This window comes from Macadamia integrifolia, unplaced genomic scaffold (assembly GCF_013358625.1).
Source record: "Macadamia integrifolia cultivar HAES 741 unplaced genomic scaffold, SCU_Mint_v3 scaffold_68A, whole genome shotgun sequence".
NCBI lineage: Eukaryota > Viridiplantae > Streptophyta > Magnoliopsida > Proteales > Proteaceae > Macadamia > Macadamia integrifolia.
The window spans coordinates 5,024-21,120 of NW_024870673.1; the positions used below are offsets into that span (position 1 = coordinate 5,024).

At 38.4% G+C, this 16,097-nt stretch overlaps 1 protein-coding gene and 1 pseudogene across 1 annotated transcript; one reads left to right on the forward strand and one right to left on the reverse strand.

Moving 5' to 3' along the window:
* The first annotated feature begins 212 nt into the window (after positions 1–212).
* On the forward strand, positions 213–1,211 carry LOC122071738 (annotated as a pseudogene).
* A 3,658-nt stretch (positions 1,212–4,869) lies between these two features.
* LOC122071739 lies at positions 4,870–6,468 on the reverse strand. Its single transcript, XM_042636132.1, has one exon. It carries the CDS (start codon positions 6,466–6,468, stop codon positions 4,870–4,872), a length of 1,599 nt encoding a protein of 532 aa, XP_042492066.1.
* Positions 6,469–16,097: the final 9,629 nt, after the last annotated feature.

Here is a 16,097-nt window from a genome sequence, read left to right on the forward strand (position 1 = left end):
GAGGATTTGACTTTATTCTACTCATGATTACTGTTCCATTGACAAACTGATCCTTGAACCAGTGATGCGTTATTTATGTTTCATTAATGATATTCTTATTTCCTGCAACTTAATGCGCCGAGAAAACAAAAGGTTAAGTTAGTTATGTCTCCCATCATTAAACTAACTATACCCTTATGAACTTTTCCATTTCTATCTAACCCAAGATGGAAATGAAGAAGCCCATGAATTTTCTTCTCTTTCTTCTCTTCCTCTTCTTCAGCCCATCTGCTGGTAGTTCAATCTATAATGTGATAAGCTTAGGGGCCAGGCCCAACATCAGGACCGACTAGGCCCATGCGTTCCTCCCAGGGCATGGGCAATGGCTTGTGGTTCGGCTAACCCAGCCACAATCTATGTACCCATGGGACAATATTATCTGGGCCAGGCCCATGTTGTTGGGGATTGCAGGAACACTGATATTACAATACAAATCGACGGAACCCTTGTTGCTCCATCGAATTATTGGTCGTCGGCAATGCCGGAACCTGGCTTATGTTGGAGGGACCATCGACGGCAAGGGAGCCGTTTGTGGGCTTGCAAAGCTTCCGGAAATATGTGCCCAGATGGAGCTATGGTATGGACTGAACTTGGGCCTAGCCCACCCAGCAAAAAAAAAAAAAAAAAAAAAAGAGGTACTTAGAATGGGCCTTCGTGAAACTGTTCTATTCAAAAATCTTATGACATTTCTGATCTCTTTCCCCTTCTATGCTTATGCAGAATCTAGGCTTCACAAACTCAAAAGACATTGTTATCAATGGATTAACATCACTAAACCGTCAAATGTTTCACATTGTCATCGACCGCTGTGAAAAATATTAACATAGAAAGGGTGATAGTCATGGATCCCGGGAACAGCCCAACACCGACGGCATTCACGTAGAGATGTCAACGGAAGTAACAATTAATGGTGACAACATCAGGACTGGAGACGATTGCATCTCAATCGGTCCAGGCACCTCTAACTTGTGGATCGAAAGCATTGCCTGCGGACCCGGTCATGGCGTCAGGTGAGATAAATGGTTGTGATATTCTTACATTTTTTGCATCCGGTTTCACTGGATCACTTCAAATAGAGAGAAGACTAATGTGTAGGTGTGTGTTTGTACAGTATTGGAAGTCTTGGCAAGGATCTCAAAGAAGGATTCGGCTCCTCTATAGCGCGGGGGTGAACCATACATCCTTTAGCTCACCCTAGGATCGTGACACTTGGACTTTATTGATCCTATGGTGTGAGTGAATTAAACCTTTGGAAAACATATATGTTGACAATATACCGTATCACTTTCCTATAATTGCAACTTTTGAGAATTTTTAAAATAAAAAATAGGGTTGAACTGTCGCGGGAACCTCTCTGCTTTTGGCGTTCATCCGGCCGTCCCTAATAGGCCGCCGGCGAGTTCTCTTTTCTCTAATAAGCTACCGGTGTTCGTCTCGCCGTCTCTAATAGGCCGCCGACGACTCCGTTGGAACTAGTAAGTTCTCTTTCTCTTTCTCTCTCGTCTTCCGTCTTCTTCTTCTACTTCTTCTCTTTAACTCACTCTGTTCTTATTCTTTCTATCTCTTTCTCTATGCTTGGCTATTATTCCAACGTTCATCCCGCCGTCCCTAATAGGCCGCCGGCGAGTTCTCTTTTCTCTAATAAGTTGCCGGTGTTCGTCTCGCCGTCTCTAATAGGCCGCCGACGACTCCGCTGGAACTGGTAAGTTCTCTTTCTCTTTCTCTCTCGTCTTCCGTCTTCTTCTTGTCTTCTCTCTAGTCGATTAGTTCTGAGAGGAACTCGTAGTCGCAGAGGTTCTTTGATTGTAATTAGTAGCTATTGATCTTCGCGGATGATTTGAATAGGTGGAGATTGCTAGTGTTTGAGAGATAGTCTAAAGAGTTTGTGTTTTTGGTTCTCTGAGGCTTTTGAGAAATGCCTCATCGAGCGACATACTTCTTCCTGAGGCAATTTCCGGTTGAAGGATATGATCCTGCTGCGTCCAAGCTACTCCTTCCGGATCATGAGAAGAAGATTCCGCAAACGAGCGTCAACACCGAAAATGACGAAAAAGCCTCTAAGCCTGTGAAGGAGGAATCGATTGGAAAGAATCTAACTGCATCGGATCTCTTCCTGGGCAAAAAGCTTAGTTTGGGAAGCAGTTTTTGGCTTTCGGTGATCGGTTGTTGGATAGGAAAGGATCAGATAGATCGATTCCCTTGAATTCGAGATCAGATAGATCGGTTGTTGGATAGGAAAGGATCAGATAGTGATGAATTTGTTGGATAAAAGTCTCAGTTCTCTATCTTTGTATTATTGATCCAATTATCTGGTTGGGCTGCAGTTTCTTTTATCAATCAAAAACCTAAATTAGAACCCTTCTGAAGACTAAAGTTGGGTTGGGCTGGTTCAGTCTGGTAGTATTTATTGCAGAACACACATTGAGGATCCATCTCGAGTTCCTCCAACATGTGAGAGGTCCATTCGATCATGGAAGAAGAAACTGTCATTTTTGCTGCTAGCTTTGCAAGTCAATCCACAATTAGATTGGATTCTTTGAAACAATGAGAGATTTTTCACTCGATCAGTTGATATGATCTTTTTCCTTTTTGTGCAGAACTATGGTTCATTTTTTGACTTGGCACCAAATGGAATAGTTGGTGGTCCAGTTCAATTGATCGGAAGTGGTAATGTTACTAAGGATCTATCATTAAATGAATGGTCTTATAAGGTACTATCACTAATTGATAATTTGGAATAATAATCTGAAAAATATTTTGTACCAGTGGTTCTAAATCACATGATCTAACTTCCCAATATTTCTAATGTTCTTTGGTTGCAGATTGGATTAAACGGTGAGAAAAAGCAATTCTATGACAATAATTTGTCACATAAAAATAAATGGACACATGAGCTAAATAACCAAACTGCTTAATCTGTTAATACTTAGATTCTTAAGGCTGACTGCTTTCAGTATCATTCTAGATACTGACTTCTTCTACTTCTCTCTAACTCACTCTGTTATTCTCTTTCTATCTCTTTCTCTGTGCTTGACTGTTATATTTGGATTAAACTGACATGGTTTATGTAGGTTGGTGAGTCTTTAGCTCAATAAGGAAGAGCACCTGGGTTTGTTCCCAGACGATGATGGTTCGAATCCATCAAGGCTCTCATGTTAAATAGAATTGCAGATATTGTGAATTGGGAGGTTGCACTCTCTTGTGTAGCTATCTGGTTATTGTATACCAAATGGTTTCCATAGAATATTTTCCAATATGAATTCTTACTAATTTGAGATCAAGTACTGAAAGCATGAGGGGGAAAAAAGGTCTGACGTTCTGAAATATACTCTTACTATTATATATATATATATATATATATTTTTTTTTTTTTTTTTGTGGAAACTCTTACTATTTTATGTTACCCCCAAGAATGGTCAAAACTGTTGGGAAACATGTCCACACTCCTTGCTATGTTTTGGTGTTAACAAACAAACATACATCTTTAACTTGATTGTTAAAGTGTGATTAGCTTGAAGAAACCCTTAGAAGATCGAAGGTCGAATCAAGACATGAAGCTAAGCTTAAAGACATGAAACAGCAAACAAGAAGGAAAGAAGATGAAGGGCCAAAGAATGGAAGATTCGAGTGAAAAAGAAGACCACTAGGATAGATTAGTAATTTTTAATGTAATTTGTAATTTCCACATACTTATATGCACTCACCTCATGCATGTGCATTGCATCATATTAGAATGACCATAGAGCATGCCTTGACTAGGTATGGAAAGTCTCTAAGTGGTGTGGAACACACTGTAACCTAACTCAAGGGTATTTTAGGGAATCTTAAATTTAGTATCAGGAGACGAAACCTTCATAGAAGTTGTAGGAAATTGAGTTGTGATTCCAACGCAACTGATCTCAAGTCAATCCAAGGTTGGACCTCTGTTAGTTAAAACGGGAACGGCAAAAAAACATTGTTCGGTACGGACATGTTTTAAACGGATCAAAACGTGAACGGGACGGTCAAAAATACGGTCAAATACGAAAAAAAGGGGAAAAAATAAAAAAAAGACGGTACGTATTTTAAACGTTTATATTTAAATAATACGGTGTAAAAAAAAGGGCAATATATAGACATAAATTGACATAATAATTCTCTAAATACCTGGATAACAATCAAAATAAATATAGATAATATCCATATTTCAATTCAAATTCTAAACCTAGTATGTCATGAAATAACATCAAAAATATATCCATCCAAAGATTAATATAAGATCCAAAATACACCATTCAAATATCCAAAATACATCATTTAAATATCCAAAATCATCATCCAAACTACATAATCCAAAATGTATCATCCAAATTACATCATCCCATTTCATTAAAAAAAAAAGCACGAGTGTATCATAATATAGAATTAGGTTGATCATGAATAGGTTCAACATATGTCTCTTCAAGTCTCTCTGTCTCCAACTCAATGTTTACATCAGGCAAATCACCAAGTTTCTCTAGGTCAATAGGTTTTGTATCCTGGATTACTCGGCTTTCATACTTCTCCTTCATCAAAGAATTCATTTTAATGTATACCAAATCTTCTAACATTTCTGGAGTTAACCTGTTCCTCTTCTTTGTTTGTGCAGCGTCCCAAGCACTCCAATTCCTCTCGCAAGGAGAGAAACTACAAGGTTGGCTTAAGATTCTACAAGCAACCTTCTGAACCACAGGAAGACAACCACCCATATATTCCCACCAAATCCTTACAAATTAACACAAGTAAATACATATCAAATTAACACAAGTAAACACATATAAGGATGATATACAAATAGAAATATAAACTTAATTAACTAACAGACTTACTTGGATGGTTAGTTTTCATTAAAGACTTTCCTGTGATATTGAACAAATTTGGGTTCCTCATTCGATATTCAACCATTTCTGCAGTGAATTGCTCATGATCTTCTAGAGGAACCATGATTGCCACAATACATTCTTGAGCTTGCACAAATGTATTTGTCTCAATAAAAAGTCCAACATCAAACAAATTATTAGGATTTAAAGCTGCAGCAAGCACATGAACAGGATGAATTATATTCTTTTCCACCCTTGTATCAAACAAATCCAATATGGTAAAGTACTTTACTCCATCACTCTCCTTTAACTTCCTCAATTTTTCTTTTGCCATAACAATTGCTTCATACAAGTAACATGCAGTGGGACCATCTGAATCAACAAGGCGAAGAATCCTAATGAGAGGATCCATAAAAGCAATAACCTCCTTTGCCTGTTCCCAGTTTATATCAGATTGAATTATGCTGACAGTCTTTAATGCTATTTCAACTCTATTGCAATGGAAGCCTCTCCATTCAGATGATGCAACCAATAGCCTTAACTCATTCTCAACTACAATAAGAGATTGGAGCATTAAAAAATTAGTAGCAAACCTTGTCTTGCAAGGCTGCTTAATCTCTTTGGCATTTGTGAATTCCCTCATTAAGGCTATAATAGCTGTGTGCCTGTGCATATAATCCACTACATGTTTACCATCATCAATAATTTCCCTCACCCATCTAACATGCTTATGGATATCCTTTAAAAGCAAATTAATCCCATGTGCAGCACAATTTGTCCGATACATGTGAGACCATTTTCCAATCAACATATCACCACAACAATTATAGTTAGCACCATTATCTGAAACAAATTGCACAACATGTTGTGGTCCAAGCATTTCAATAACATTAGATATTTCTCTAAAAAGATATCCAGCAGTAATACTATTTGAACCACAATCAATACACTTCAGGAATACAGCCCCACCAGGAGAATAAGCTATCACATTGACCCAAGACCTCTTCTTTAGGTCAGTCCAAGAATCAGACATTATTGTGCAACCTGTGTCACCCCATGTTGACTTTATGTTGCTCACATATTCCATGATCTCTACCTTAGCTTCAGGAATCAAACGGGTACGAAGAGTAGAGTAACTAGGAATAACAAAACCCTGACCATAGGCACAAGCACCTTTCATCATTTGAATAAAAGATTCTGTCTGAATAACATTGAAAGAAATGTTATTCTTAACAAAAAATTCTCCTATCATCTTTTCTAATGACTTCTTGTCTTGTTTAGCAGCCAACTCTACCATTGTGGTTTGATGAATGCTCCTAGCAAGAGAACTTGTGGAGCCAATTCCACTTTCTAGGGTCTCATTCGTCCTTTTCTTTTTAGATGCACTTAAATTCATTTCTGCACTGGCTTCAGCTTGAACATGATCAGGGACTTTTGGACAAATTTGAACATCATGGCCAGTCAAGCAAGCCAAATGAGCTTTCACTCGAGTAACACTACCAGAGTAGTCAAGTTCACAATAATTGCATTTAAAATGGCTCGGCCCAAGTTGTTGTACATGTTCCCAAAACTTATCCTTTTTTCTAACCATTTTTCAGTAATATCAAGTACCTACATAATATGCAATCAAATATTTATTCAAATTTAATATATATGATGAGTACATATGAGAATTGAGAATAAAGAATTAACGATTAACAATCAAATATTCATTCATATTTTAACAAAGTATACTAAATTGTGGAACAAAGTGATTCTAATTTACCAAATAATTTCTGCAACTGAACAGAGAGAAACCTTTTCTCCTATATAACCCAGAAAAAAATAAAAAGAAGATGCTAAATCACAAGGGGCTGGAAGCTATGTATGGTCTATCGGATCCGTATAAAAAAACAAGGGTTAATGAGAATCAACCCAATGATGCAGCAGATGCCAGTTTGTATGGAAGCTTTTTGAAATTTCTGCAAGATCCTTCTTGATCCAAACAGCCACATGTTGCACCTTAAAAAAAAAAGAAGAAAAAAAAAGCAATCGTGAAGGTGAAATCAAAGTCTGGATATATCTACCTATAAGCCGACAACCAAGTAGGGTTGATCTTATAGATTTTTAGAAGATTGTTGCTCACTAAAGGTGAATATTGTGGAAAACCTGATAGAAGGATATGCTTATTTTCCCTTTCATGTGTAGTATGTTAAACAAGAGCTTGGAGTGCATTGCATGAATAAGCTTGTGGTCTCCGGCATGAGGATTATATCTATGTATGGCTCATTTAACCAGATCACAAAATATAAAGAAATCAAAAAGGAAAAAAAATCAAAAACCTCTTTCTGCAACAATAGAAACAGGGGTGAAGTCGAATCCGGTGTTTGAGCTCGTCCTTCATCCTTCGTCATCTGTCGTCAGTCATCCGACGTCCGTCGTCCGTCGTCTGTCGTCCGTAGTCCGTAGTCCGTAGTCCGTCGTCCGTCGTCCGTCGTCCTTGGTCTGTCGTCCGTGGTCGGCCGTAGTGAGGTGAAGTCGAGCTGCTCGAGTCCAGTACTCCAGTCGTTCAGTCGTTCGTCGCCCGCCGTAGTGAGGTGAAGTCGAGCTCGAGTCTAGTACCCCAGTAGTTCAGTCGTCCGTCGTCGTCGTCGTCCAGTCTCCAGTCTTCCAGTCGTTCGTCATCCGTTGTCATCGTCATCCAGTCGTCCAGTTCTCACAGGTGTTTCCACTAGCCGCCGTCATCGTCGTGGATCGTAGAGACGTAGACAACTCCGGCAGCACCGTGTTCACGAGAAACCGATGACAAATCTCTGATGACCAGTCGTCAGTTGTCCGTCGGTGGGAGAGAAGAAGAGAGGAAGTGAGAGTTAGGGTTGAAGTTTTAATTGAAATGAGGGATTTTGTTTGGGAATGGGCCGAAATTGAACGGCCGAGAGTGAAATTTTAATTATTTTTTAATATATGTTTTTTTGATAGTAAAAAAACGGATACGCGTTTGAAACGTGTTTTAAACTTTAAATATGCCCGTTCCTGTTTTTTACCGGATTTCTGTGAACAGTTCGGCAAACGGCGTTTAAAACGTCAAAAAAATGGTTCGGCGTTTAAAACGCGAATAAACTAACTAGGGTCTGGTGTCTACGCCTATTCATGTTTGAAACTCAATTCGACCAAAAAGGTTTAGATTCCTCTATGATGTTTGGATGTAATAGATAAGATATGATTGAATAGACTACCCTTGATAGAATCGATGTACTCCAAGGTACATGATTCTTTTGATATACTAAATGATACTGTATCAAGGGGTGTGGCTTTGCTGCCCATGACTTGCAATTATGCACAAGGTTAAATAGCTGACCACGGGGGTAGATGAATTCATATTGTGAGTGTGTGTATGAACGTAGTGCAAAAAGTGTCCATCAATTGATCTCAAAATGTCATATTGTGCACGGACCTCCCCGGGGGTTGCTGACATAACAATGAACATTGTCATCGCACGATTTCACTTGTAACACTCTTGCACAAAAAGTGGCTATCATATGATCTCAAAGTACTTAGTATGATGTACACAGACCTCCCTGAGTGTGCTAGAATGACATCGAGTACCTTTGTCAGATGATTTCACTCAGAGCATGATGTATGGTGTGGTTAGTGCAAACAATTACAAACCTGGGTTAGCCAAGCAGGTTATCATACAAGTGCTGGTAAGGGGATACCGTTTTTGCATTGATCGGTAGCATCTAATGTTGAAAGTTTGACATCAATCCCCAGTGGAGTTGCCATTGTAAGGGTAACGGCCGTAGGGCCCTCTTTTGGTTTACGGGCCTCGCACAACTGCACCCCCACTCAGACATACGTAGGCGCCTATTTTGGGGATTGAAAAATATGACATTTGGAGTCGCCACCTTGGTTTAGGGCCTAGGACCCAATGGGTGAGCCCGATCCATAAGGAAAGGGCTTGAAAGTTTGCTTGGTCCACAAACAAGGGTAAGTGTCAGGTTATGAAGGTGGGAAGGTGTTAGGTACCCTCTCCCCCCAGTTGAATCGGTCTTCCTAGTAGATGCTTTAAAGAACGAGTATTTTTCCCTAATTAATCCTATACCGCATGTGTAGCTAAATTATTGTTACACTACCACATACACATTAAAAGTCTACTGAGTTGAGAGATTATACCTGAGATCAACCTCTATTTCAGGTCGAGAGGGGAAGGCCCCTGTTGTTGCGGACAAGAACTTCGATGAGTGTCCCCCGGCTCAGGCGGAGGTGGATTTGACTGTTTGCTTTCTTTCCTGGAATTCTTGTGACACTTTAATTTTTTTTTTTTTTAGGAATTTCAGTAGGGTTTTGGAATCCACAAGAATCTGGAGAAATCTTAGAGAATATGAAGTTTTTGGGGGCTTTATAACAACTTTGAAATCCTTTTGATGACTTTCTAAAGGTTAGGAAATTTTTCTAGATTTTTTTTTTTAGATTTTGGGCATGAGAATCTTGGGGAATCTGAAAAAAATGAGGGTTCAAGAAGGCATTTTGGGAGTTTTTATTTTTTGGGTTTCTGCAAAACTTTAGGGTTTTGGCATGCTAATTGAGGTGAGGGAATCTAAGGGATTCCTACCAATCTTTGGCTTAGGGAGGAGAGAGAGGGCAAACAAGGGATGGGGGGGGGGGACCTCTCCTTAGGCTTAGAGCTCATGGTTCCTTGGTGTCTTGAAAAATGAGGAAATGAGCCCTATTCATTGGTTTTGGCAAGGGTTTGGGGTAAAACCTGGTGGACCCTCCACCAAGGAATATTATACTGTTATGGGCCCGTTAGATATTTAGCCAACCCACCAACCCTAGGGGATTTTTTGCAATACTTTTCATGTCTTCCCCACATCACTGGACAATACTTAGATCAATTTGTCAATATGTAGCATTCAAATATCAGGTGCCCTAAGATTGGGTGAGGTTTGGATTAAATCAAGGTTTTAAATTGGATTAAGGTTTTGGGCCGGAATAAGGATTAGGGTTTAGATCAGGGTCTGGATTAGAGCTCCAAATTAGGGCTTGGATTAGGGTTTTAGGTCATTCATAAATGGCAAATCCTTCCTGAAAGAGAGCGTAGATCTTATCCTCATCTTATAAGATCATCACTGCTAGGGGAATATGACAAAATTAGGTGTCTACAAGCACCCATCAATATTTAGCTTTAAGTAGCTCACTGGAGGATAGCACAAAAAAACTTCAATAATTCTCCTTGGCACGGATCTAACAATTGTTACCTGTAGTTTCCTGAAAAGCAACAGATCCGCCACTGACGAAACCTGAATAGGGATCATAGTCGAGAACACCTACAACTCATGCATAATTGCTTTCACCTATTGAGATGGGCAGCGATGAAGGTTATCTTGTCGACGTTTATTCCTTTCCACCCAAATCTGAAATAGACCAAGATTAGCAAAGGATGCTACAACCTTTTAAGGGAAACAATTGCTGATTTTCTTCTCCACCATGAAAAAAATTCTTCAATAGAAAGGAAATACAAGGTAAACATCATATATCAGTTCTTGTCAACTAAGTGCTTCCATAGAACTAAAAAGAAAGTGATCTATATAATCTTCATATCAACTAAACAACAACAACACCAACAACAAGCTCAGCCTAATCCCAACTTAGTGAGTTCGGTTACATGGATCTGTGCAAAAAAGAAAAAGAGAAATGAAAAATGAAAATGATAGAAGAAAAAAAAAAAAAAAAAAAAAAAAAAAACTAAGATAGTAAAAGAAAAGGAGCACAACACCAACAACTCAGGAAAATCTTAGCTAAATGGTGTTAACCAAGGAGACCCAAACAAGAACAACAACAGACAGAGTTAACTCAGAACCTCAAAGTTGACTTACTGGAGAACCTCAAGGCTGACTTATTGATTTAAGCCCCCATATTCCTCACAGGATATATTTCTCCAAGGCTGTTGACAAGCTCTACTTAATGTCCACATTTGAGTTTTTCTTTTTGGCTTGAATTTCCTTTAATGAGCTGCGTGGCATTAACTTCATAACCCATTAATGGAGCTTAAGGGTTATTGAGTAGGTATCAATTTCCATTGGATTTAATACTCGAAATTGGGTTTTTTTTTTTAAGTGACATTTGTTCTTTATAATTGTTGAATGCAAGACATGTAGTGGAACACTCCAAAATATATTGAATGGTTAGTGAACATATTGATTTTTGTTCCCTCCCTTGTACTGTTGTAAATCCAACAGCTTCAATAACTAAAAATGGGCAAGATTTATTTCTTGAGTGTTGTTAGTAAATGATATTTTATACACAAACATACCAAAGAATGAAATTATCTTATGACATAGCTGGGCAGCCATCAGCCATAATCCTTGGATCTGTAGGGCAAGTTGCTGAAGGGTAATGATCTCCTCCATCTGCACCCCATTAATCCAGACCAAATCTACCGTTCATTTGGAGAGAGAAATAGGCAAGCAGTGACAAGAAAGCAGCCCCTGACTGTAAGGCTGCTGAGAGAACATAATTGTGCCTAGTCCACCATCCTCCGTACCTTCTATACACATAAACACTGAAGAAGATCCCAACTACACCCCAAGTCCAGTAGTGAACAGCCTTAACTCTTGGAAAGGTAGTAGCACTAGAGAAGATGAGGGGCATGTGGATGAGTTGAATCCATTTGTGTTGTGGAAACTTGCGACTTAACCACCAGATTGGCACTGGTGAAATCAAACCAATAAGTAAAAACCAATTCAACTTCGCATACCCACCACACTGTTTATAATAGAAGAACTATAGAAGACATTCTCATTTGGGCATGTCCATGGACTTCCTTTTGGCAATTTAGTAACATCACAAATGTTCTCCACACTTGTAAGATGCCACCAAGCTGTGCCAAATCCGATCATGTTGTAGATCCATGTCCCTACCATCTACATCAACCAAATCACTGACAACCATCAGTACTGTTATATATACAAGTATAGCAGTTCTTCAAATAAAACATAAACTTGTGTTGTGATTTATGAAGATCAAAATTCAAAGAGCATAAATACTAATAAGTAGATTGTGAGATTGATTTATGAAGATCAAACTTCAAAGAGTATTTATGAATGATTTCAAAATAGATAGTGAGATTAATTTTTTTTGATAAATATTGATCAACCCTATTCTGCAAATACTCTAATAGAGTTTGTGCAAGCCAATAAAATACCATATCTCAAGATGTTTTAGTTTCTTTCTAATTCTAATTAATTAAGCTCCATTCTTCGTGGCTGGACTTGGGAAAAAAAAAAAAGAAGAAAAGAAAAGAAAGAAAGAAAGAAAGAAAGAAAGAAAGAAAGAGAGACAGAAAGAAAAAAAGTTTAGGCCCAACGACTATAATCTCATCTTGTAATATCCCCTTAACGTTAACATGATGGATGTGATATCTCCTTAACGTTAACATGATGGGTCATGATCTTGTGGAGATCTTCCAAGCTTCTAAGTTGAGAGGGACCATCCACCGATCGTCTAATCCCCCTAATCCAACCTGAAAATAAATGACAACCCTAAATCCTATACTGTAAACCTAACCCCTAAAACCCTAAACCCTAAACGTTAAACCATAAACCCTAAACCCTAAGCCCTAAAGCTTAAAGCATAAAGCCTATACCCTATGCCCTAAACCCACTGCTCTCTTTTGATGATTGGATATGAATCCACTATATTCTCTAGACTCTAGTTATTTTTCCTATGATAGTATGGCAAATAGTGATCAATTTGTCACTCACTTTGCTGGATGGAAAAAGGATCGGCAGTTGAGATGAATTCCATGAATGTGTAAAATAGCCACTAACAAATGGGGTTTCAAATTTTGGAATTGACTTCCTAATCAAGTCTAGTCGATTTTGAACTAGGATTGAATTTTGGGGATTGAGATTGTAGAGATTCGAAATGGGTTCACTCAATATAGGGTATCGGGTTTGGGTCAAATGCCTTCAATAATAGGTTAACAGGTAAAAGTTTGGGATCAATTCTTGACCGTCATTTACGTATCATCCACATGTCGCATGCCAGACCTCTATGGGCATTGTCTGCACGATGGCCCTTATGGAGAGGAGCCAGATCCACTATTTTGTGCTTTGGTTGAAGAGCCGATCTGATATTTTCTGCTTTGTTCCTCTCTCTCTCTCTCTCTCTCTCTCCCTCCTCACCCCTTGTGTGTGCAACATTAGTACTCACCCTCATTATGTTTCTCGGATAGGATTCCTCTCCATAGAGCCCATGGACCAGAGAGTGATCCCATAGCTAGAGTGACCTTGAGACATGTGCTCAGGTTTTTCTAGGCATGGATTCACTCTCTGATCCTTGGGCTCTATGGAGAGGAGCTGGATTCTATGTTTCTCTTGGGCCTATATTCCCCACCTTGTTAATATAAGACATTAGCAACGCTTGAATAGATAAACTTGGTGTACCGTACAGGCTCCATGTTCATGGTATGCTGAACAAATATCAGTCAATAAATAATGGCATAGTTGCACCAAAAATAAATATATAATGCTATGGTCGGAGGCAAATTAGTGAAGTAAATCAATTTGAATGCTTGAACGGGAACTGTGGAAAGATGCAACTATATGGTGGGTTGGTAAGGTTGCATCATTTAAATGGTCAATTAAATTTGATTATGATTTATCAAAAGATTGTCCTATGTTTATTCAGTTAGATTAATCTACATGGTGCAGACCAAGACATTTTGTACGTTGTAAACTTATTTTACCCATATGTATTGATGAAAAATTTGCTATTTAATGTAATAAATTCTAGGGCAGAAGATCGTTGCCAAGCTGGGGGCAGGCACTTGAGAGCACGTGCAAGAGTATCAACAGGGGGATGGGACCCTTTCATTTCAGAGGAGTGGGGCGGTGATCATTTATCACAATCTAGTGTCTAGGCATAGGATGATATGGACAACATATATGCTGAATTTGATGAGTTATATGCAGCCGTTGTTCCTTAGATATATTGAAGAAACCCATTCCCTCTACCAAGTCCTAAGGGAAATAATTTCAAAACATTGCCTCTTGCATCAGCTATCCAGGTGAGAGATCACATGCATCTCTATTGTTACGAAGGAAAAGCTTGAGATCACATGTATCTCTATTATTACAAAAGAAGGAAAAGCTTGTTAAGCCTTAATATCTTGGTCCACTTATTGGCTAACTTCAATAATACCCACTAGCATTATTAATCTCCATCAACCTTAATTTCTATAACTAGCTAAAGGGAAGCAAGGGAGAGAAAAAGGTTGAGAGAGAGAGAGAGAGAGAGAGAGAGAGAGAGAGAGAGAGAGCCTGCAACTCTTAATTTGCTAGCAAGCTGGAAATTGAAGCCTTTTCCATTTCAGGAATCTAAAGACTTTTTGGTCCCTACAACCAAATATGGAATGCCTGTGCTTCTTATCTCATTCATTTTCTCTCCATTTATCATTACCAGTCATTAATTATTAGTATGTACCCCCTCATGGCCTCACCCCAAATTGCTTTACTTAGCCTTCTTGTAACGCTTTGGTATTAATTATTAATGGAAGAAGAAGAAAGTTACAAAAAAGAGAGACAGAGAGATTGAGATCAAGAGAAAAGTTGCAGAATAGACAGACAAGAGAGATTGGGATCAAGAGAATAGAGAATACTACCAACAGGCAATGACAAATTACTTTTATTTATTGATTGGTATACATTCCTTTTATTGGCGATTGAACAGACACAACCACCACTACCATCTGAAAAAAAAAAAAAAAGTGAAGTGATATTGGTCCCACTTTACTTTTCCCACCACCAGAGAAAAGGTCATTTATACGTGCTAAACCTCACCCCCAACCCCACCTCTCTCTCTCTCTCTGTTTGAACTTTGAAGTGGATGAGCATGTGACACAATTTTAATAGATTGTTTTGTGAAGCAACTGTGCAGAGATTGCCATATTTGGGAACCTAATAAAAAGGGAAAAAATTTTCTAGAAAGGGCGAGTAATCCTACAATGATGTGACCACATAGGAGATGATATTCACTCTCTTTGTTTGAACTTTGAAGTGGATAAGCATGTAACACAGTTTTAATAGATTGCTTTGTGAAGCAACTATATAGAGATTGCCATATTTGAGAACCTAATAAAAAGGGAAAAATTTCAAGAATCTAAAGACTTTTCGGTGGGTCAGATGATAGTGGAGTTGTGTGAGAGAGAAAAAAAGACTGGGATTGATGTGGACCGATTCTAAGTTAAACGGGGAATAGACAACAATAGTTACTACTCTTTTCTCTACTGGAGTTGGGGATTGAAAACTTTCTTATTTCAGGAATTTAAAGCCTTATGTATCCGACCTCCAAATATGGAATGGCTTGTCTGCATCTTTTTTTTTCAACTAGCTCTTTCTCTATCTCTCTGTTTGAATTTTGAAGTCAATGAGCATGTAACCCAGATTTTATTAGATTACTTTGTAAAGCAACTCTGCAGAAAGCTAGAGATTCATTGAAAACTTTCATATTTCAGGAATCTAAAGTTTTATGTATCCTACCTCCATATATGGAATGACTTGTCTGCACCTCTTTTTTTAACTCTCTCTCTTTTTCTCTGTGTTTAAATTTTGAAGATTCATTGAAAATCTTCCTATTTCAGGAATTTAAAGCTTTATGTGTCCCACCTCCATATATGGAATGACTTGTCTGCACCTCTTTTTTTGGCTCTCTCTCTTTTTCTCTGTGTTTAAATTTTGAAGATTCATTGAAAACCTTCATATTTCAGGAATTTAAAGCTTTATGTATCCCACCTCCATATATGGAATGACTTGTCTACACCTCTTTTTTCGGCTCTCTCTCTTGGACCGATTCTAAGTTAAACGGGGAATAGACAACAATAGCTACTACTCTTTTCTCTACTGGAGCTGGGGATTGAAAACTTTCTTATTTCAGGAATTTAAAGCCTTATGTATCCCACCTCCAAATATGGAATGGCTTGTCTGCATCTTTTTTTTTTTTTTTTTCAACTAGTTCTTTCTCTATCTCTCTGTTTGAATTTTGAAGTCGATGAGTATGTAACACAGATTTTATTAGATTACTTTGTAAAGCAACTCTGCAGAAAGCTAGTGATTCATTGAAAACTTTCATATTTCAGGAATCTAAAGTTTTATGTATCCCACCTCCATATATGGAATGACTTGTCTACACCTCTTTTTTCGGCTCTCTCTCTTGGACCGATTCTAAGTTAAACGGGGAATA

Coding starts and splice junctions, on each gene's coding strand:
- LOC122071739 (XM_042636132.1), bottom strand. CDS start 6,468: ATGGTTAGAAAAAAGGATAAGTTTTGGGAACATGTACAACAACTTGGG.